The sequence below is a fragment of the Pongo abelii genome, chromosome 5 (assembly GCF_028885655.2).
Source record: "Pongo abelii isolate AG06213 chromosome 5, NHGRI_mPonAbe1-v2.0_pri, whole genome shotgun sequence".
In the NCBI taxonomy this organism is placed as follows: Eukaryota; Metazoa; Chordata; class Mammalia; order Primates; family Hominidae; genus Pongo; species Pongo abelii.
In genome coordinates this window covers 99,814,373-99,839,226 of record NC_071990.2, presented here as the reverse complement: position 1 = coordinate 99,839,226, position 24,854 = coordinate 99,814,373, and the positions used below count along the sequence as shown (strand labels likewise).

At 36.9% G+C, this 24,854-nt stretch overlaps 1 protein-coding gene across 2 annotated transcripts in view; it reads left to right on the top strand.

The window, feature by feature from the left end:
- The window catches only part of FBXL4 (F-box and leucine rich repeat protein 4), a 76,265-nt gene that overhangs the window by 30,812 nt on the left and 20,599 nt on the right, over positions 1-24,854 (top strand). For both annotated transcript variants that reach the window (XM_002817175.5, XM_054557908.2), the window contains exons 5-6: positions 3,472-3,716; positions 15,775-15,988. In XM_002817175.5, the coding sequence (XP_002817221.1) occupies positions 3,472-3,716; positions 15,775-15,988 (459 nt within the window). The remainder of the gene's footprint in view (positions 1-3,471; positions 3,717-15,774; positions 15,989-24,854) is intronic.

Below are 24,854 nucleotides of genomic sequence, written 5' to 3'. Positions count from 1 at the left end.
CTTTTGCTAAAAAATTAGAACATGCCCTAGAGTAGGAAAATACAATAAAGTAAAAATATCAGTTTTCCTTAATCAGTGTATTCAATGAAGTCCCAATTAAAATGCAAACAGAATTTTTTAAAATTGAAAAGTTTGCCTAAAAATTGAAAATACTCATGAAAATTCTGGAAAAGAAGTGTGATAGAGGAGTATTAGTCCTGATTCTCATTTGCAGTCAAACAGTCCACGACATTCCAACACATATACTTTAAAAAACTTAGTTATTTTACTTGGAGGACTATTGATATGGGAGAAATAACATATAGATAAATGGAACAGAATAGAGTCCAGGAACAGGTCAAGAGGATAGAGGGAAATGTATTGACAACTCCCCTGGGAAAGTGTTATATTTCTGTCATTAAAAAAAAAAAAAAAGAAACACAAAAACAGTTTTATATCTTTTCTTCCTTTTTTGCCTTTCAGAATAAAAACGTTTTGATACCAATGTTGTCTAGGATATAAGCAAAAGGGTACTTTCATACAATTTTTATGGATATATAAATTGATATGAACATTGTGAATGGCAATTCTCCACTTGCATCAAAACTTTTAAATGCATGTAATTTACTATAAGGATATATTTTCAAAGTTTGCCAAGATGAACATACATGCATAATACATACACACAATGATATTGCAGTATTATTTGCAATAGGAAAAAAAGCAGGACATACATCAATGAGAAACTAGTTGAATTGTGTCACTTCTGTGAAATGGAAGGAGGTGGGTCTGTATGTGCAGATCTAGAAAGATCTACAAGATATATCATTAAATGAGAAAAGCAAGTTGCTGAATGGTGTATATAGTATCATTCTTTTAGTGCAAATTGAAGAACAGAATTTCATACACATTTATTTGGAAGAGATCAGAAAAACAATGCTTATCTTTGGGGAGAGGGATGGTTAGAACTGAGTGTAGAGAGGAAGAAACTTCTCATTTTAGACCTTTCTTAAATGTTTGGGTTTACTTTTTACTTGAAATTTTTGATTTTTGTGTAATATTTTACACATCAACAGGTGTATCTGGATGATGAGATTTGTTAAAGAAAAATTATTCAATCGTGCTAGGTATAGGGACCACTACAATGGGATTTTGCAGTGTCTGAGAGATTGGGTTCAACAGCATGGGCAAGTGGGAATTAATAGCCAAGGAGCAGGTTGGAAAGTCAGTAAATTACTAAGAAAATTACTAAGAAACATCAGGAGTAAGGGAGATTCTGGCTACACCCTCTTTAAACTCATTTTAAAGATCATGTTGTTGTTACTCTGCGTTTTGTGGTATTTTGGCTTAAAACAGTGAAATTCTGACCTGAAATTAATACTGAGCCTAGATAACAAAATAAATTGAAGAAGAGCATTTAGGTTAATTGCAAAACAAAAAGTTTAGCTAGATAAATACATGAAATAAAAAAAAACCCTCTCTCATCTAAATAAGATTTTTAACATTTAGCAAATATTTAATATCTTTTTGTTTATAATTGTTAGTTCAGAATAGGCTATTTAAGCAGTAGTTCTTTGAAACTAGAAGCCCCCAACTGTTAAGAAAAAATAAATCTTGGACTAGTTCAAGAAGATAATTTTAATTAGAGATAACAATCTCTTGAATTCTGCCTTCTTAGTAATTCTTGTTTCTGTTTGATACTCCATCATCACTGCCAGCTGCCTTAAGCAGACCCCTTATTTCCTATTTCCTAGAATTCTGTATTAGCCCCATGACTGGTTTCTCTTCCTGCCTCCTTGCTTCCAGTAGCACCCCCCGCAATGATCTTTCTGAAACACAAATGTGAACATGTCACTCTAGTTTAAAACCCCTAGTTTAAAACCGTTCAGGACTCCTCATTGCTTTCAGGATAAATCCAAGCTCCTCTGTGAGGCTTTCATAACACAGTCTTTACCACTAGACTCTCTTTTCACCTGGTTTGTCCCTGACTCTCTGAAGCTGAATGTTCCAGCAAAAGAAACTATCATCAGAGTGAACAGGCAACCTACAGAATGGGAGAAAATTTTTGCGATCTATCCATCTGACAAAGGGCTAACATCCAGAATCTACAAAGAAGTTAGGCAAATTTACAAGAAAGAAACAACCCCATCAAAAAGTGGGCAAAGGATATGAACAGACACTGCTCAAAAGAAGACATTATGCAGCCAACAAACATAAGAAAAAATGTTCATCATCACTGGTCATTAGAGAAATGCAAATCAAAATCACAATGAGATACCATCTCATGCCAGTTAGAATAGTGATCATTAAAAAGTCAGGAAACAACAGATGCTGGAGAAGATGTGGAGAAATAGGAATGTTTTTACACTGTTGGTGGGAGTGTAAATTAGTTCAACCATTGTGGAAAACAGTATGGTGATTCCTCAAGGATCTAGAACTAGAAATACCATTTGACCCAGCAGTCCCATTACTGGGTATATATCCCAATGATTATGAATCATTCTACTATAAGGACATATGTACACGTATGTTTATTGTGGCACTATTCACAATAGTGAAGACTTGGAACCAACCCAAATATCCATCAATGATAGACTGGATAAAGAAAATGTGGCACATACATACCATGGAATACTATGCAGCCATAAAAAAGGATGAGTTCATGTCCTTTGCAGGGACATGGATGAAGCTGGAAACCATCATTCTCAGCAGACTAACACAGGAACAGAAAACCAAGTACCGCATGTTCTCACTTATAAGTGGGAGTTGAACAATGAGAACACCTGGACACAGGCAGGGGAACATCACACACTGGGGCCTGTCGGTGGGTGGGGCGGCTAGGGGAGGGATAACATTAGAGAAATACCTAATGTAGGTGATGGGTTGATGGGTGCAGCAAAACGCCATGGCATTTGTATACCTATGTAACACACCTGCACGTTCTGCACATGTACCCCAGAACTTAAAAGTATTTTTTTTTATTTTTTATTTTTTAAAAAGCTGAGTGTTCCTGGCACAGGTACACTTTCACTTTGGAGCTAGGCCTGCTAGACTTTAGTAGCATTCTGTGTTTCTTTTTGTCAAAGCTATTAAAACGTATCATTGTCCTTACCAATCCCCACTGGACTGTAAGCACTCTGAGAATGGGCACTCTTTCTTTTCTGTCGCCAGTGTCTGGCACGTAGTAGCTGTTCAGTAATGCTGAGTATGACAAATTGTATTAGTCAATAGATTACCAAAGTGTGTATTTGCACCTAAGAAAATGAGTAGGCAATATGAGCTGAGTATACTTTGAACAATCTTGAAATGCACTACAGTCAAATGTATGTATGATTTCTTCTATTTGGATACTTCTGTTGGATGTTTATTTACTATATGAAATATTGTTATAAAATGTATGACACTTTTATTCCTTATTAGATCATGTTATATGTTTCTTAGAATGATACTGCTTTTCACTCTTGACGATCTTGGTTTCTCTGTCTCATTTAGCTTATTCAACTGATTCTGAATCATCTTACACTACCAGACCTGTGTAGATTAGCACAGACTTGCAAACTACTGAGCCAGCATTGCTGTGATCCTCTGCAATACATCCACCTTAATCTGCAACCATACTGGGCAAAACTAGATGACACTTCTCTGGAATTTCTACAGTCTCGATGCACTCTTGTCCAGTGGCTTAATTTATCTTGGACTGGCAATAGAGGCTTCATCTCTGTTGCAGGATTTAGCAGGTTAGTACAAAGCCTTGATGAAGTTTTTTTTTCCCCCCTCAGCAGCAGGCTGTACTTATTATGTAGTGGTTTTCATAATAAAAGTTTGAAATTATGTAACATGTACTTACAAAAATGAAAAGGAAATATATTTTGAGTGTCATGTTTAGAATGCTGCTGCTTATAAAAAATAAGTGTTTTACTATCCTCTTCAGCTAAATTTTATATGAATATGAAGGGAAACTATACCCTTTACTTCATGTTTTTTAAATCCCAAGTAACTTTCAGCAGAGCTCCTGTTTCTTCTTTCTCATATTTGCAGCACAGATGATTAACACATTTTAAAAACTATTTCCAAATCAAAATCTATCTCTCTAATGTGATTTGTCAGAAATGGAAAACAATTTATTATAGAACATTTTAAATTAAATCTTAATTACATGTGCAATACATCACCCAGATTTAGAAGCTCATTTAAACTAATTATGTTGAAAATGCAATTGCATGCTAAATAGACGACCACACTTGCAGACCTGCCCAGGTGTTTCCGCTCCTTTCTATTTAAGCATTTAGTTTCCTTACTATTAAATGTCACCTGTTAAGCATTTGAAAGCTTGCACAAGTGCATATTCATTTAGTAATGCCATAGTAATTTTTCTTAGGATACAAACAGGTGTTTTTCTCCTAACTTTGATCATGGTTTTTCTCCTTTTATGTTAATATAATCTCAGCATTTTCATGAAGTTAAATAATGAAGGAGTAGAAACTTTAGAGAAATTTTCTGTTATTTTTAATTAATGAATACTCTTGTATTCTATTTTTAAAAATGAAAAGTGAACTATAGCAATCCCTACACATATCCCCAGTGAATATATTCTAGCTAGAACAGTGGTTTATGAATTAGAAATTCGTATGTGGAGCCTTGTTTCCTTAACTCAGATTATAAAAATAAAGATGCAGTTCCAGAAATAAAGATTTGATATTGTTAGATTTAAATGAAGTAATGATGTTTGAAATAGTAACAATGTGTTCCAAATACTGAGCTTGATAGTTTATGCATCAAAGTGAAAAATAAACCAAGCAGTAATGACTAGTAGCACATGTTGAAACCGTGGATGCACTGAGTTTCTTTTCTGCCAGAAATTGAACCAGGGGAAGGGGTTCGTTGCTAGATATTTGGCAGCTGTCCAGTGAAACACAGTTTAGTCATTTCTACTTCCCTTTGCCCCAAACACACATATTTCAAATTCTTTTCTCTGCTAATAGGACCAAGAAAGAACTGAAGCTAATGAAGTCTGTGAATATTTAGAGTATACATTATCATAAACCAAGACTAACTGAATATGAAAACAGATAGAACAAGCGGTGTCAGTAAGCATTATTTTACATTATGTAGACCATTAGGGTATTTTAATTACCCTCATAGCTCTTTCCCAATGTTTTCCATTATTAAGAATTTATTAAACGTTTGTTTTCACCCTTTGTGTGCAAGGCATTGTAGTAGGTGTTGATCATATACAGAGACATATGAGATATATAATATAGTTCCTGCCTTCAGGCTACAGAGAAGATAAAGATACTAAGATAAACATATAAACATATCCCTTATTTTTATAAACAGAGTAACAGGGTAGTAACTAATGTGTAGACATTAAAGAAAATATTAGTCGTGAATGGCTGAAGTCCAGCTTCACTGGCAAAGTGCTGCATGTGACTGTGATAATAACGAGTAAAATATAAAGCTAATATTAATCAGTTTTAAAAACTTTATGCAGCTTCTGGCGCTTGAGAAGAAACATCACTTATAAGAAGAAAACTTAGCCATGCCATTTTTAAAATTTTTATACTAGTAATGGATAAGGATCTTTTGCAAAGTTAGAGTTTCTATCTACTTTCTAACCCACAATTTATCTTCCATTTTCAATTCACCCAGGATAGTTGCTGTAGAGCAGTTTGAATAATCAGAAAAAGCCATATATGAATTTAAGTTCTCGTATTTTACTGTAGTACTTCAGCCAGTAAAATCATAAATCTTGATGGCATTCCTCTAAGTGTAGTCACTATTCCCACCAAGAAAAGAAAAAGTCGAAGTAAGAGGGAGAGAGAACCTTTTCTTGGGCGGGGCATATTGGAGTTTTGCCTACTGGTTACTGTTGGCCCCCATGACTTGACTGCTGAATTGATAGTTATTATGGCTTGTAGGCAGCATTCCCAGAATAAGCAATAAATATGCATGGCTTGATTATTAATAAATAATCTATGAATAAGTATGGTCTATTTATGCTCATTACTATGAAGAAGACTTATTTGTAATACTTTAAAGAAGAAAAGCACGTTTAAAAACTAGAGACCAATGTTGATGAGCTGCTTTTTGAACAAATCTTTGGGGAAAAAGTTTGATGCAGTTTATTTTTGTTGCTTAAAAGCCTTATCTCACAAGTTAGAACTGTTTAACTGGATTTTAAATAACTTTTTAGGAATTTTTATTATTTAGAATAGTGGAGAAATAGGTTACATTGGAATAAAGATAACTTAAAACTTTTAATCAGTTATTAAAATCCTATTCTAGCTACAGATTTGTGATTTATTACTTTGAGTACTGTTCATGCATATCATTACTCATTAAAATCACATCTATTATAATTCCACTTTTCTAATATGGTTCCCCGAAGTCTTGGATGTTCCTTTCCCTGCCTGCCTGTTTGTGCTTTAGAACTTAATTGTATCATTCTGTTCAAAAAGCCTTAGGTTCATTTTCTCCCTACCATTTTTCTTCAAATATTTGCTGAATGGCCTTGATCTCCCCCTCAGTTATGTGTAGGTTTTTACTCTAAACTCCTCTTACTTGTTCTCAGTAGTTTATATTCATTCCTTTAGGAAACATTCTTGGATGCTTTCTAGATTTGAGAACTTAAGTAGGTATTTTGACATAGAGCTAAAGTTTTATGGTATAAAGAGCTTATTTCCCACTAATATATTTATTCAGTTGCCTGCCTATATTTTATACAGTTGTGTCTTAGATTGTCAACTCTAGAAAGTAGAGACCATTTTAAGATGTTCTTTTCCCTTCTTTCTATCATTGTTGCATAGTACCCATATACAGTTAAGCAGGAAGTTTTGTTTTTAATGGCTTTATTTTGGATCTGCTGTATTAAATAATGTTCCAAGTTATTTGGGATTAAAATGATCTTGAATATATTGGTTTTTTAAAAAAATTATTCTTATTATACTTTAAGTTTTAGGGTACATGTGCACAATGTGCAGGTTAGTTACATATGTATACATGTGCCATGGTGGTGTGCTGCATCCATTAACTCGTCATTTAGCATTAGGTATATCTCCTAATGCTATCCCTCCCCCCTCCCCCCCACCCCACAACAGTCCCCAGAGTGTGATGTTCCCCTTCCTGTGTCCATGTGTTCTCATTGTTCAATTCCCACCTATGAGTGAGAACATGCGGTGTTTGGTTTTTTGTCCTTGCGATAGTTTACTGAGAATGATGATTTCCAATTTCATCCATGTCCCTACAAAGGACATGAACTCATCATTTTTGATGGCTGCATAGTATTCCATGGTGTATATGTGCCACATTTTCTTAATCCAGTCTATCATTGTTGGACATTTGGGTTGGTTCCAAGTCTTTGTTATTGTGAATAGTGCCGCAATAAACATACGTGTGCATGTGTCTTTCTAGCAGCATGATTTATAGTCCTTTGGGTATATACCCAGTAATGGGATGGCTGAGTCAAATGGTATTTCTAGTTCTAGATCCCTGAGGAATCGCCACACTGACTTCCACAATGGTTGAACTAGTTTACAGTCCCACCAACAGTGTAAAAGTGTTCCTATTTCTCCACATCCTCTCCAGCACCTGTTGTTTCCTGACTTTTTAATGATTGCCATTCTAACTGGTGTGAGATGGTATCTCATTGTGGTTTTGATTTGCATTTCTCTGATGGCCAGTGATGATGAGCATTTTTTCATGTGTCTTTTGGCTGCATAAATGTCTTCTGTTGAGAAATGTCTGTTCATATCCTTCGCCCACCTTTTGATGGGGTTGTTTGTATTTTTCTTGTAAATTTGTTTGAGTTCATTGTAGATTCTGGAAATTAGCCCTTTGTCAGATGAGTAGGTTGCGAAAATTTTCTCCCATTTTGTAGGTTGCCTGTTCACTCTGATGGTAGTTTCTTTTGCTGTGCAGAAGCTCTTTAGTTTAATTAGATCCCATTTGTCGGTTTTGGCTTTTGTTGCCATTGCTTTTGGTGTTTTAGACATGAAGTCCTTGCCCATGCCTAGGTTTTCTTCTAGGGTTTTTATGGTTTTTGGTCTAACGTTTAAGTCTTTAATCCATCTTGAATTAATTTTTGTATAAGGTGTAAGGAAGGGATCCAGTTTCAGCTTTCTACATATGGCTAGCCAGTTTTCCCAGCACCATTTATTAAATAGGGAATCCTTTCCCCATTGCTTGTTTTTCTCAGGTTTGTCAAAGATCAGATAGTTGTAGATATGCAGCGTTATTTCTGAGGGCTCTGTTCTGTTCCATTGATCTATATCTCTGTTTTGGTACCAGTACCATGCTGTTTTGGTTACTGTAGCCTTGTAGTTAGTTTGAAGTCAGGTAGCGTGATGCCTCCAGCTTTGTTCTTTTGGCTTAGGATTGACTTGGCAATGCGGGCTCTTTTTTGGTTCCATATGAACTTTAAAGTAGTTTTTTCCAATTCTGTGAAGAAAGTCATTGGTAGCTTGATGGGGATGGCATTGAATCTATAAATTACCTTGGGCATTATGGCCATTTTCACAATATTGATTCTTCTTATCCATAAGCATGGAATGTTCTTCCATTTGTTTGTATCCTCTTTTATTTCATTGAGCAGTGGCTTGTAGTTCTCCTTGAAAAGGTCCTTCACATCTCTTATAAGTTGGATTCCTAGTATTTTATTCTCTTTGAAGCAATTGTGAATGGGAGTTCACTCATGATTTGGCTCTCTGTTTGTCTGTTATTGGTGTATAAGAATGCTTGTGATTTTTGTACATTGATTTTGTATCCTGAGACTTTGCTGAAGTTGCTTATCAGCTTAAGGAGATTTTGGGCTGAGACAATGGGGTTTTCTAGATATACAATCATGTCATCTGCAAACAGGGACAATTTGACTTCCTCTTTTCCTAATTGAATACCCTTTATTTCCTTCTCCTGCCTAATTGCCCTGGCCAGAACTTCCAACACTATGTTGAATAGGAGTGGTGAGAGAGGGCATCCCTGTCTTGTGCCAGTTTTCAAAGGGAATGCTTCCAGTTTTTGCCCATTCAGTATGATATTGGCTGTGGGTTTGTCATAGATAGCTCTTACTATTTTGAGATACGTCCCATCAATACCTAATTTATTGAGAGTTTTTAGCATGAAGGGTTGTTGAATTTTGTCAAAGGCCTTTTCTGCATCTATTGAGATAATCATGTGGTTTTTGTCTTTGGTTCTGTTTATATGCTGGATTACATTTATTGATTTGTGTATATTGAACCAGCCTTGCATCCCAGGGATGAAGCCCACTTGATCATGGTGGATAAGCTTTTTGATGTGCTGCTGGATTCAGTTTGCCAGTATTTTACTGAGGATTTTTGCATCAATGTTCATCAAGGATATTGGTCTAAAATTCTCTTTTTTGGTTGTGTCTCTGCCCGGCTTTGGTGTCAGGATGATGCTGGCCTCATAAAATGAGTTAGGGAGGATTCCCTCTTTTTCTATTGATTGGAATATTTTCAGAAGGAATGGTACCAGTTCCTCCTTGTACCTCTGGTAGAATTTGGCTGTGAATCCATCTGGTCCTGGACTGTTTTTGGTTGGTAAGCTATTGATTATTGCCACAATTTCAGATCCTGTTATTGGTCTATTCAGAGATTCAACTTCTTCCTGGTTTAGTCTTGGGAGAGTGTATGTGTTGAGGAATTTATCCATTTCTTCTAGATTTTCTAGTTTATTTGCATAGAGGTGTTTGTAGTATTCTCTGATGGTAGTTTGTATTTCTGTGGGATTGGTGGTGATATCCCCTTCATCATTTTTTATTGCATTTATTTGATTCTTCTCTCTCTTTGTCTTTATTAGTCTTGCTAGCGGTCTATCAATTTTGTTGATCCTTTCAAAAAACCAGCTCCTGGATTCATTAATTTTTTGAAGGGTTTTTTGGGTCTCTATTTCCTTTAGTTCTGCTCTGATTTTAGTTATTTCTTGCCTTCTGCTAGCTTTTGAATGTGTTTGCTCTTGCTTTTCTAGTTCTTTTAATTGTGATGTTAGGGTGTCAATTTTGGATCTTTCCTGCTTTCTCTTGTGGGCATTTAGTGCTATAAATTTCCCTCTACACACTGCTTTGAATGTGTCCCAGAGATTCTGGTATGTTGTGTCTTTGTTCTCGTTGGTTTCAAAGAACATCTTTATTTCTGCCTTCATTTCGTTATGTACCCAGTAGTCATTCAGGAGCAGGTTGTTCAGTTTCCATGTAGTTGAGTAGTTTTGAGTGAGTTTCTTAATCCTGAGTTCTAGTTTGATTGCACTGTGGTCTGAGAGACAGTTTGTTATAATTTCTGTTCTTTTACATTTGCTGAGGAGAGCTTTACTTCCAAGTATGTGGTCAATTTTGGAATAGGTGTGGTGTGGTGCTGAAAAGAATGTATATTCTGTTGATTTGGGGTGGAGAGTTCTGTAGATGTCTATTAGGTCCGCTTGGTGCAGAGCTGAGTTCAATTCCTGGGTATCCTTGTTAACTTTCTGTCTCGTTGATCTGTCTAATGTTGATAGTGGGGTGTTAAAGTCTCCCATTATTATTGTGTGGGAGTCTAAGTCTCTTTGTAGGTCCCTCAGGACTTGCTTTATGAATCTGGGTGCTCCTGTATTGGGTGCATATATATTTAGGATAGTTAGCTCTTCTTGTTGAATTGATCCCTTTACCATTATGTAATGGCCTTCTTTGTCTCTTTTGATCTTTGTTGGCTTAAAGTCTGTTTTATCAGAGACTAGGATTGCAACCTCTGCCTTCTTTTGTTTTCCATTTGCTTGGTAGATCTTCCTCCATCCTTTTATTTTGAGCCTATGTGTGTCTCTGCACGTGAGATGGGTTTCCTGAATACAGCGCACCAATGGGTCTTGACTCTATCCAATTTACCAGTCTCTGTCTTTTAATTGGAGCATTTAGTCCATTTACATTTAAAGTTAATATTGTTATGTGTGAATTTGATCCTGTCATTATGATGTTAGCTGGTTATTTTGCTCGTTAGTTGATGCAGTTTCTTCCTAGTCTCAATGGTCTTTACATTTTGGCATGATTTTGCAGCGGCTGGTACCTATTGTGCCTTTCCATGTTTAGTGCTTCCTTCAGGAGCTCTTTTAGGGCAGGCCTGGTGGTGACAAAATCTCTCAGCATTTGCTTGTCTATGTAGTATTTTATTTCTCCTTCACTTATGAAGCTTAGTTTGGCTGGATATGAAATTCTGGGTTGAAATTTCTTTTCTTTAAGAATGTTGAATATTGACCCCCACTCTCTTCTAGCTTGTAGAGTTTCTGCCGAGAGATCTGCTGTTAGTCTGATGGGCTTCCCTTTGTGGGTTACCCGACCTTTCTCTCTCGCTGCCCTTAACATTTTTTCCTTCATTTCAACTTTGGTGAATCTGACAATTATGTGTCTTGGAGTTGCTCTTCTCGAGGAGTATCTTTGTGGTGTTCTCTGTATTTCCTGAATCTGAATATTGGCATGCCTTGCTAGATTGAGGAAGTTCTCCTGGATAATATCCTGCAGAGTGTTTTCCAACTTGTTTCCATTCTCCCCGTCACTTTCAGGTACACCAATCAGACGCAGATTTGGTCTTTTCACATAGTCCCATATTTCTTGGAGGCTTTGTTCGTTTCTTTTTATTCTTTTTTCTCTAAACTTCCCTTCTCGCTTCATTTCATTCATTTCATCTTCCATCACTGATACCCTTTCTTCCAGTTGGTCGCATTGTCTCCTGAGGCTTCTGCATTCTTCACGTAGTTCTCGAACCTTGGCTTTCAGCTCCATCAGCTCCTTTAAGCACTTCTCTGTATTGGTTATTCTAGTTATACATTCGTCTAAAGTTTTTTCAAAGTTTTCAACTTCTTTGCCTTTGGTTTGAATTTCCTCCTGTAGCTCGGAGTAGTTTGATCATCTGAAGCCTTCTTCTCTCAGCTCGTCAAAGTCATTCTCCGTCCAGTTTTGTTCCGTTGCTGGTGAGGAACTGCGTTCCTTTGGAGGAGGAGAGGCACTCTGCTTTTTAGAGTTTCCAGTTTTTCTGCTCTGTTTTTTCCCCATCTTTGTGGTTTTATCTACTTTTGGTCTTTGATGATGGTGTTGTACAGATGGGTTTTTGGTGTGGATGTCCTTTCTGTTTGTTAGTTTTCCTTCTAACAGACAGGACCCTCAGCTGTCGGTCTGTTGGAGTTTGCTAGAGGTCCACTCCAGACCCTGTTTGCCTGGGTATCAGCAGCGGTGTCTGCAGAACCGCAGATTTTCGTGATCTGCGAATGCTGCTGTCTGATCGTTCCTCTGGAAGTTTTGTCTCAGAGGAGTACCCGGCCGTGTGAGGTGTCAGTCTGCCCCTACTGGGGGATGCCTCTCAGTTAGGCTGCTCGGGGGTCAGGGGTCAGGGACCCACTTGAGGAGGCAGTCTGCCCGTTCTCAGATCTCCAGCTGCGTGCTGGGAGAACCACTGCTCTCCTCAAAGCTGTCAGACAGGGACATTTAAGTCTGCAGAGGTTACTGCTGTCTTTTTGTTTGTCTGTGCCCTGCCCCCAGAGGTGGAGCCTACAGAGGCAGGCAGGCCTCCTTGAGCTGTGGTGGGCTCCACCCAGTTCGAGCTTCCTAGCTGCTTTGTTTACCTAAGCAAGCCTGGGCAATGGCGGGTGCCCCTCCTCCAGCCTGGCTGCCGCCTTGCAGTTTGATTTCAGACTGCTGTGCTAGCAATCAGCGAGACTCCGTGGGTGTAGGACCCTCCGAGCCAGGTGCGGAATATAATCTCCTGGTGCGCCGTTTCCTAAGCCTGTCGGAAAAGCGCAGTATTCAGGTGGGAGTGGCCTGATTTTCCAGGTGCTGTCAGTCACCCCTTTCCTTGACCAGGAAAGGGAACTCCCTGACCCCTTGCGCTTCCCAAGTGAGGCAATGCCTCACCCTGCTTTGGCTGGTGCATGGTGCACTGCCTCCACTGTCCTGCGCCCACTGTCTGGCACTCCCTAGTGAGATGAACCCAGTACCTCAGATGGAAATGCAGAAATCACCCGTCTAATGCATCGCTCACGCTGGGAGCTGTAGACCGGAGCTGTTCCTATTCGGCCATCTTGGCTCCTCCACGAATATATTGTTTTAGAAAACTCGGTGAGGGTCAGCTAAAAAAACATGAGATTAGGAATTAAGAAGTCATAGATATTTATATCTAATTCTTCTCTTACCTTTTATACTTCAGGCAATTTCTGAGGACTATTACCTTTTATTTTGTGGTAAGTAAACTCAAATCATTCATGTGATCTTAATTATTTTAGGGTGCAAGTTACCATTTAGTAAATTATTTCTTATGTACTTGTATTATTTTGGACAAATTAATCACCTCATAATGATAAACAATTTATTTTTCTCTCCAGAGATTCCTTTTCTCATAGCAGGAGACCTAGTCTGGGATTGTTTATCTGAACTTAGGTCCTCTCATAAAACCTTCAGTATAAAAAAATACTTTGTGGGCATTCACAGTGTAGAATGAATTGACTGCAGGAAGTAAACAAGCTGAGTTCTCCTTTCAAATGATCAGTGGCACAGTTGAGATGAAAAAATACATATATGTAATTATGCATTAAAATAAAACCTGCATGAGAAGCGTTAAGGAAAGAAGTAAGAGCTGTGTTCAGCTAATTGAGTCTGCCACTCTCTCTGCCCTCTTGGGATGTAGATATGAAAAGGTAGGTAGTATACATTTTGAAAATTTAAGTAGAGATAATATGAGGATATTAATCAAATAATCTGCTCAGAGTAAAAGTATGCAATATGGGATTCTTGAGAGAGAGAAAGGAAGTCAGAAAGGTAGTACAGGTATAGACTTTATCTTATTTTGCTTTCAAATTCGATCATTCATTAAATCAAGTTGGGAAGTTTCCTATTGTCTCCTAACAGTTTGCTTTCTGGTATAAAGCCAGTCTTTATAGTGGCACACACTATGTGAACTGTCCCTCATCTCTGATCTACTCATCTCGCCATCATTTTGTGCCTCCTGCATCCCCCGTCTCACTGTTCTTCACTCTGCTTGTTATCCTGCCCTGGACTGCCCTTCCCTTTGCCTAGAATGCTCTTCCTCCAGATACCTGCTTTGCTCACCCTCTCGCTTCCTTCAGGGTTTTACTCACCACATCTCTGAAGCTTCTCTGACTACTCTGTCCATCTTTGACACTTTCTATTGCCCTTCCCTGCTTTTATTTCCTCCTGGGCACTTTTCACAAATTTGCGACTTACTTTACTCATTTGGTTATCATCTCCTTCTCTCTTCAAAACATTAGTAAGCTTCATGAGAGCAGGGATTTTGTTTTGTCCACTGCTATCTCCCCAGTGCCTAGACTATTGCCTGGATGATAGTAGAAGCTCAGGGCATATTTGTTGAATGAATGAATGAATGAATGTGCTTCATGTGGACTGCAGTTTAGCTAATACAGCTAGCAAAGGAAGCAGCAGTGAGAGGGGTTGGAGGAGATCCAAGAGAGGGAGTTATGTCAGGAGTGTCAGAGTTTTAAGGAAGGAGTGTGCAGTTGTATGAAATGTCACAAATCAAATAATGCAAGTTTGAATTTAGAATAAACGGGTGTTCAGGTGTAAATAAGATGTGCAGGCTACTGGGTTATTTACAATACTTAAATTTGCAGCAACTGAATTTTTTTATTGTTTAAATGTGAATTGGCCAAGATTTAACTTATACTTAATGTTTATGGGGTGCTTTGACCTTTAAAAACTGCATTTGCATAGTATTTCAGCTTCAATCCCACGAGGCAGTGTGGTGAATGTTGTTACATACTTCAAGTCTGCATTTACAGCTGAGGAAATGCTAAGACTTGAGTAAATGCCTTTTCCAAGGTCTCTGCTAGGAACTAGTAGAACAATGCAAAAAACCCCATCTTTTAACCAGTGTTACTTTCTTTACACAACTAATCTGATTTAGTCAATTTTATTTTGTATGTGTATTTGTAAGCTCATTAAATCATTTAGGAATAAAGATGTGGCATAAATTGACTAACAGTTTATTACTGATGTGACACTGCTGGGAAGATTATATGTTAAGAGGGTTCAGTTTGCTTAGTTGATAAAGTTTCATGGATTCAAATACTCCTAGATTCATGTTTACTTTTAGATTGTTTTCAGGGGATGATCATGGACAGGACTATTTTTCCCCCAACTGTAACGTAACTGAGATAAATATTGTGATAACTACTCTGATAAAGCATTTTGTGACCTTCATCTTGGTTTATTTCTGTATATTTTATGTGAAGCTGCAATTGAATATTTTCAATATCAAGCAGTCTAGGTGCTAAATAGTAACAGCTGCAAGGACCATAACAGTGCTATAGTTAAACCCACATAGACATTTTCTGAGTTGAGAGGAGCCTAGTCTGATTTGTTTTGAGGTTATTTAATTAAAGTTGTCACTTTCGTGTGCAGTGGATGGGTACTGTTGAGGGAGAAATATCTCCCAAGAGTTTAGAGTTTTGTTATGTTTTGCTGCTTTTTTTTGTTTTTTGGCTTTACCAACTCAGATGTGAATTATAGGTAAGTAGGAAAAATACATCATCTACTTTCTTAACTTTCCACTTAGCATTAGCTGACTTTTTATATGATGTGAATTCATTTTGTCCTCTCAAGTTGATTTTTTTAGCCTAACCATTCATATTTCAGTATGCAGTGAATAAGAATTTAAGCAAAACAAATTTTACATTTTCCCTAATAGAAATCTATTCTTTCAAATGTATCTACTTAGAGTTGCTAAAATTCCAAAATTCTTGCAAAAATATCTTCTAGTTTTATAAAATTCACATGGAATGTTGTTTTGGCAGGTTTCTGAAGGTTTGTGGATCTGAATTAGTACGCCTTGAATTATCTTGCAGCCACTTTCTTAATGAAACTTCCTTAGAAGTTATTTCTGAGATGTGTCCAAATCTACAGGCCTTAAATCTCTCCTCCTGTGATAAGCTACCACCTCAAGCTTTCAACCACATTTCCAAGTTATGCAGCCTTAAACGACTTGTTCTCTATCGAACAAAAGTAGAGGTGAGAATAATTCATAATTTTCATCATTGCTATTATAGTGGCCAACTGAATATTTGGTTTTCTGTAATTGCTCATAATAATGTGTTTTTTATTTTTAAATCAAGGTTATGATGCCATCTGGCTACTCTGAAATCAGTAGAGCTGATTCAGTCATTGTGAAGTTATTTCAAACCTAATATGCTTTTAAATTATAAGGAAATGTTTTTATCTGTGCTCTTAAAATTTTTGTGATGCTATTTATGTTCCCAGGAAAAAAATAAGCAGTTGGTTGAGGTAAGCCAAAATGCTGGCAGGGAATGAATTAGAGAAAGGTAGGAGGATAGTATGTAAGAGGACATTTGCTTGCAGTGGGAGGAAGCAAAGTTGTATTTATTCTGGACCAGACTTGGGGGTTAAAATTTGTAATACCATAGTTAATAAGTCTCATTAAAAAATGGAATCATGTCATATATGTTAGTCTACTTGCTTTTTCACATAATATCTCTAGGACATGTTTCCAGGGTCAGTGCATATATTATCTAACTCTTTTACTGTAATAGTATATGTTATACCATAATCTATTTAACATTCTCCAAATGATCAACATTTAGTTTTTCCAGTTGTTTTCCTTTTACAAACTACCTAGCACTAACATTCTTCTGTGCATATTTTTTTTTTTCTCTTTTGAGACGGAGTCTCACTCTGTCGCCCAGGCTGGAGTGCAATGGCGTGGTCTCGGCTCACTGAAACCTCTGCCTGGCCAGTTCAAGCGATTCTCCTGCCTCAGCCTCCTGAGTATCTGGGATTACAGGCGTGTGCCACCGTGCCCAGCTGATTTTTGTATTTTTAGTAGAGACGGGGTTTCACCATGAGCCTGTGCATGGTTTTACACATACTTACTATTACTGCTGTTGGATAGAGTCCTAGAGGTGGTATTGCTAGGTTAAAGAGTATGTGCCTGGGCCCCTGTAGTACATACTGTTTGTCATATACTTTTTCCCTCTGTTCCATGCATATTGGCCTTCTTTCTATTCCTTGAATGTTCTGACCTGGTCCCAGCTCAGGGCTTTTGTTTTTTTGCCTGTCTGGAATGTTTGTCTAGCTCATTATGGCTGCCCTTTTTTCAGCTCAGTGTTCAACTTGCATATTTATTTAGAGATGGCTTCCTGGACACTGATAAAATATAGCACCCCTTCTAGTTTGTTCCCCTCATATCATCAAGTTTTATTTCCTTTTTAACATCCTTGTCACTCTCTGAAATGATACTTGTTTTCTTGCTTATTTTCTGTCTTCTCACATTAAGATATAATGGTAGAAACCTTGTTGGTCTTTTTCATTGCCATGTTTCCAGAATCTAGAATAGTACTTGGTAAAGATTGGCCATTCAGTAAATACTTGTTAAGTAAATGAATAAAGATAACCAAATTACTTTTCCAAAATGATATACCAGTGACTTGGGAGACTGGATTAGTTCTGGTGGGAATGGTTTGGTTCCCAAGAGAGCAGGTGGTTGTAAAGCAAGGATGCCCTTTGTGTTTGGCCTCTTTGCACTGTCTGCTTCCCCTTTGATCTTCTGCCATGTTAAGACACAGCAGGAAAGCCCTTACCAGAAGCCAAGCAGATGACAGTGCCATGCCCCTTGAAATTCCCAGCCTGCATACCTGTGAGCTAAATAAACTCTTTTTCTTTATGAGCTACCCACCCTCAGGTATTTTGTTATAGCAACACTGAATAAATTAAGATGGCATTATTCTCAATTTTGGGCAAAATATTTAGCTAGACTTTAACAGGTGACCTGGCAGGGTGGAAAGAAGACTTTGATTCTAGTTCTAGCCCTGCCAGCAATAAGCGTGGTAATCTAGGTGAAGACATTGCCTCAGATTTCCAGATTTTTTATTTGTAAAATGAAATAATTATTGTCCCTGAATGCCAGATGATATTAGCCTGTGTTTTCATTGGTCTGTGGTGAAATGACTCCCCATTTGTGTGGGTATAAAATTGCTAGCTGTCTTTTCTTGGGTAGGACTGTTCATTCTGAAATTATGCCATGCCTGTTTTTTACTGGCACATTTACTATTTTATGGGCCTGTGTACTATAAACTGAAATCCTCTGAGCAAGGAGGATTTAAATGCCTCATTTAAAATTTTCTGATTGTTTAATAAGAAATATAGCATGCATAATTATTAAATGTAATTATTAAATGAGCCTTTGAGAAGAAAAATAGGGTAAAAACCAAAAAAATATTAACTTGCTAGGCATCTTATATCTATTGTGGCTTGTGAAAATACATCCCATGAGATGTTTTTGAAATGTTATATAGTAATGTGATCTAAGTGTCAGAGAATTATTAGTCTACAGTTTTCTTAAATTTGTTTCAGACTGATAGATATGACCAAATTTTTTAAGTGTGATTTATGAGGATTAAGAAGATTTCATATCTCAGGAGTGGAAATTTATGCATACTTACCTAGGTCTAGATAGCATAAGCTCTGGTTTCCCTCAGCTACTTAACTACAGATGTGAAATCATTGTATGAATATATTAAATAAAATTTAGGTTGTACCCTCTGTTACTTCCTATTAAATTTTTTTATTGGCTCATCTGGTAAAATATAAACACTGTGCAATTTTTCTGACATTGAATATGTAGAAAAAAATTATAAAACTGAGTTTTCATTGATCTATGGTTGACTTAAAATTAAAGATGCTGTTATTTTAGTGATATAAGTGGCAAATGTGAAATTTAGAGAATCTTATCGAGGCAGTGTTTACTTTTAATGCCTCTCAACTCATTGCTTTCTACCTATACTTCACTCTCTTATTATCTCCTCATTCTTGGGATCTATGTCAGAGTCCCACATGGGCACTAAGTAAATTAGAAAAAGGAGAGATGGCAAAATAATCAGCTGACTTCTTTGAAAACAAACAGAAGCTACAGCACTAGTATTCATGTCAATCTGTAAACACCTCCATTGTCACTTAAGCAAAGCGTTATGTCGCCTCCTTCTTCCTTTGATACACACACTCCTTTTACCTTGCACCTAATGATGTTGGTGGATGAGAGCAAACAGAGAATGAGAAGACAAGATGTAGGAGACTGGTCTCTCTTTAAATGTTCCACAAAATCACTGGCAGTATATTCTCATATTCTAGACTCTTGTTTTGAAGAAGGAGCAGTAATTGATTTCAAATGCCTCTGCTTGCTCTAAGGACATACGTGAAAAGAAAAAGAAGATAATAATTTTAGTTTTCTTGGAGACGTTATTTTGTTTTAAAAGGGCTACAAATTATCTGGTACCACTTTAACCCTGTTTTCCTGAACCCTACAAAATTCTAAAATAAGCAAAAATTAGTATTATACAATATGGATTGTATTATAGCATATTAACCTCACAGAGACCAGTTTATGATACAATACTGTTACATTCTATGTGCCTTTACATAATTTGCATTAATAAATATAGTATATTTATGCCATTTTACAAGACTTAGACAAGTCCGTATGCATAGTGAATAAAGCTTTTGAGGATTTTGAAGACCTGGATTTTTAGTCCCAAAGTTTGGGAAAACCTACTGAATATACTCTGTTGGCTGTCCTAGACATTTTGCATTATTATTTCTTTACACCAGTCTGAATAGGGTTGGTGGTATTCTCATCTTTACACATAATTAAATTAAGGTCTCAAAAGATTAATAAATTGCCTACTGGCACAAGCAAGAGAGTCAGGATTTGAACTCAGGTCTTGTGGCCTTGGTGTTGTAGTTAAAATCATAACATATATAAAAGCATAGAATAGTAGTTATTCTGATAGCTTGGCTATTTATCTAAAACAAGGATTTTCTTTACTACTTACTATTTCTAATTTGTAGTTGGTAAGGAGATACAACATAGTAACTAACATATACAACATTATAATCCATGATAAAATACAAACTATTAAGTTTATGTTTTATAAATATCTTCTGCAGGAAAATGGATTTTTTGTCTTTTTACTATGAACAAGCTTAGTTTGAAGTCTTAGTTCTGAATTTATAAATCACAATTTGTTATTCAAATTACATTTAGAAACATTTAAGTGAAAGTTTGTAGAATCAATACATAATTAACTGCTTTAAGTAAATAGTTTATATAGGCCTACTCTCAATTTTATACTGTAATGGAGAGCAGCATTGAGACAGATAATCCTCAAAATAATTTTGACATGTAAAATGATGTGTTGTTGATAGCTAGGTTATGTGTTCTTAAGTGGTTAGCCATAGCCAGGCATGCAGCGGGCCTGATGACTCAGTAAGAATGAGACCTCAGGAGAATAGAACTGTGGCAGGGTCAGAATTGTCTTGTATGCTGATGTGGTCCCTCCCTGCATCAGTGGTTGTTCAGAATTTTTAGCCTTATAAGATAGTAAAATATAGTTCAACTTGGTTTCTTAATTTATTTCATGAGATCTTTTTCTTTTTTTAGATGTGTTTAGGATTACAATGAAAAATGACTTCAACAGAGAAATAACAAATGTCTTATACATTTAGCAAAGAAAATTCACTAAGTAAGCTATGTGCAGAGTCAGTGGCATATATTTGTTGAATTTCATTAGATGCAGAGCATTAAATACATGCCTAGTAAAGAACAAGATACTATTACATTAATAAAAGAGTGGATGGGTATACAGTAAGCCCAAATATATGCTAGCATTGTCACAGGCTTGTCCTTAGTTGGAGGATGATCTGTGTTGGGAAACCTTTTTAGAAGAAATTACTCTTGAGCTGAGATTTATGCCCTGTTTTCTGTGTAATCCCAGAATTACTAGTGAAATGGGTTGGTAAATAGGGTAATTTTTTTTCCTCCTGAATTTGGTGGATCTTTTAGAGTTGAATAGACAGCACTTTCTGCAACAGATGGGAATTTAGACAGGAAGGACACTTTAGTTGTGCTTAGTTTCTTCTACCATCCGTGGCATGGAAATAATTAGGTATTATAATGATTTAAAGGACTTAAGTTCAGTCTTTTTGGTTCTTTTCTTCTCTATTCATAAGATTCTTATTATGTACGATAAAGCATTGATTGCAAGTACTTCTTTAACCATACATGATGATGTATTTTCGTGAAAGTAGACCTGTAAAAATCTAGCCCATTCAGCTGGGCTCAGGGGCTCATGCCTGTAATCCCAGCACTTTAGGAGGCTGAGGCAGAAGGATCACTTGAGATCAGGAGTTCAAGACCAGCCTAAGCAACATAGCAAGACCCCATCTCTACAGAAAATTAAAAAAAATTAGCTGGACATGCCACTGTAGTCCCACTCAGGAGACTGAGGTGGGAGGATCGCTTGAGCCCAGGAGGTCGAGGCTACAGTGAGCTGTGATTGTGCCACTGCACTCCAGCCTGAGTGACAGAGCAAGACCCTGTCTCAAAAATAAAATAAATCTGACTCATTAAATTGATTTTTAAATACTTGGAAAAAATCTTTTATTTTGAAATAATTTCAGACTTACAGAGAAATTAAAAAAAATGATTTCTTATGTATTTCACCCAGGTTCCCCTACTATATGCATAATTGTTTTATTGAACCATTTGAAAATAAGTTGAAAACATAATAACCCTTTACCCCTGGGGCATTATAAGTGAAAGACATAATTTGCCCCTAAAAGGGCATATATCTGTAATGTACTTTCAAATACTTGTGTTATGGGCTGAATTGTATCTCCCCAAAATTCGTACATTGAAGTCCTACCCCCCAGTACCTAAGAATGTGACTGTATTTGGAGACAGGGTTTTTAAAGAGGTAATTAAGGTTAAATGAGGTCATTAGGGTGGAGCCTAATCCAATATGACTGGTGTCCTTAAGGAAGAGGAGGAGATTAGGAGACACACACACACAAGGAAGACCATGTGAAGACAATGGAAGAAGATGACCCGCTACAAGCTAGTAAGAGAAGTCTTAGAGGAAACCAACTCTGTTGACATCTAGATCTCAGATTTCTAGCCTCCAGAATTGTAAGCAAGTAAATTTCTGATGGTTAAACTACCTAGTCTATGATACTTTGTTATAGCAGCCCTAGAAAACTAATACACCTTGTATAGGATAGCATAAGAAAAACTTTTTAACATAGTACATGAGAGTGTCTTAAAGATGAGTCCCACACATATACTAAAACAATCTGGACTAGTGTTAGAAGTTTGAACCTGTTTACCTTTTCTCTGTTTGGGGAAAAAAAAATCTGGAGTCAGGGGTGAGAGTGGGGCATGATAGGTAGCTCAGTAAGAATGTTATTCTGTTGCTTAGCAGCAGACTAGAAAACCAGGAGTGTTTTTTAAAAGTTGGAGTTATAAATGGAACACCTGCATCCAGTTTTGATTGCCTCACTTCAAGAATGATAGAGCATAAATTGAAAGAATCTGAAGAAGTGAAAAAACTGATTGTAGGTATTGTGGGGGACTAGTATATGACAGTAACCCATAAGTATGGTTCAGCATCTGTTTACTTGGCCTACTCAGCTGTGTCGACAGTTTCAAGGACCCCTCTGCTTTTATCTTCATGAACTAGAAGACAGCAAAAGAAGTTGATCTTTACTTCTGTAGGATATTAACACTCTCCTATTTTTTTCTTTCTGTGCCAGTTTATTTGGCAGAGCATATATATAAGTAAAATTGCACACCACCCTGACTGTTGGTGAAAGTGGCTGGGCTTTCTACAAAAGATGTATTAACTGTCTTTTGAAAGAGTGTGATTTAATTTAGTGCTATGAATTTGTTTTCTGACATGTGTATATGGTAGTCTCCTTACTGCATTCTTATTTGATTTAAACAATACATTATTGTATTTTGGTAAGTAGTGCAGGGATGGCCTTTCTTTTAAAAGAGCCATTGCAACTAACGAAGTCAGACTATAAGACCAAACTGATTGGCAAATGAAGAGGGTGGCTTCTCACTTACAGAGCCAGTGCTGGTAATTAAGACCAGGGTGAGAAATTAAAATAGAAAGAACCGGCTTCGGTCACCTAAATTAACTAATGCAGGATGGTGTTAGTTGTCGTCTAAAATGCAGTCTATTTAAAACAGAAATGTTAATACAGCTAGATAATATATAAAACAAAGATATTAGTAATTACTTCGTTCTTAAACACAATCAAGAATCAATAGTTTTAATAGCTGATAATAAGTTTAATTATCACAGATAAAACTAACAAACTTTCTTAGAGTCCTTGGTATGTGTCTCTAGGCTATATTTCTGTACCCTGATTGGCCTTGTAGAACTTTCAATGGGAATAGGCGACTTGGTGGGGTGAGTGTGTGTGCCCTGAATGAATGGATTGTAGTCCAGTTACAGTCAAGAAGCCTAACTTGTGAGTGCAGTGATGGGGGAGATAATCTTTTAATGGGGGCAGACTCCTTATCAAACACAACTATGACAGTGACCAATAAGCCAGGTATAAGAAATCTACCTGGAAAGGACACCATTCATTAGAGATGGCTGATTAACCCATCCTCTCACTGTTGGCATGTCCTGAGGAAAGCCAAATTAAAGTTATAGGACTGTAATATGTAAACTGCCATGTCTTTAAATTTTTTTTTTTTTTTTTTTTTTTTTTGTAGAGATAGGGTCTCACTGTGTTTCTCAGGCTGGTCTCAACCTCCTGGGCTCAGGTGATCCTCCTGCCTCAGCCTCCAAGTGCTTGGATTATATGCATGAGCCACCACATCCAGCCCCATGTCTTTTTGACTGCAAATCTCTGCATCCATTGTAGGTTGTTATGCAAGTTGATAAGTCGACTGATCAGTTGATCAGTTGAGTACCTGTGAGGAAAGATGTATTCGACTATATTCTTGTAGGAAAGATCCAATACAGTGATAAAAATAGGCTTCAAAATGGGACTGCAGGGCAAGGCAAAGGTGTATGAACATTTAATCTTAGATTTTGTTTCATCACACACAAGGATTTTAAGAATTTGACAAATTATCTGAACCTTAAACTGAAACTTGTATGTTAGAGCTAAAATTCTGAGTCTGTGGTCTAGGGTAGCTATTAAACATCTACAGTTAGGTTTAGAGAACTTTCTTCTTTTTCCTCAAAGGCAGTGTAAGGAACTTTATTAATTTTTATGATTTATGATATTTAGCCTTTTCTTTTTAGAGATCTGTCAGAATTCTAACTCCCCACCACAATGTTGATCTTAAAGTTGTGAAAGACAATATTATTTTCAAGTTGTGATTATGTATCAGTGTATAATCTATACCATATTGTGTATTTGAACTGTATAAAAGAATAACTTCTAGTAGATGGTTCATAGCAAATCTGGATAAAGTAATTGAATTTAAATATTCTAAAATGGTGATTATTTCTACATATGTTTAGTTTCAAGTACTTTAAATAGTTCTTAAAATACTTCAACTTTTTTTTTGTTTTTTTTTTTGTTTTTGAGACGGAGTCTCGCTGTGATGCCCAGGCTGTAGTGCAGTGGAGCGATCTTGGCTCACTGCAACCTCCGCCTCCCTAGTTCAAGTGATTCTCCTGCTCCAGCCTCCCGAGTAGCTGGGACTACAGGCATGTGCCACCATGCCCAGCTGATTTTTATATTTTTAGTGGGGATGGGGTTTCACCATATTTGCCAGGCTGGTCTCGAACTCCTGACCTCAAGTGATCTGCCGACCTCAGCCTCCCAAAGTGCTGGGATTACAGGCATGAGTCACTGTACCTGGCTTTCAACTTTTATTCTATATTCTTCTTCACCAAGTTTATTGAAATTGGAAGAGTGGAGCAAAAAAAAATTTAATTAGAGAAAGATTTACACTTATACATGTATTTTACACTCCAGTAATTGAGTGGTTGTGTTCTTAGGATTTCTTTGGAGATATTTGTTATGCAAATTTATGAATTTTCATTTAGTGAATATA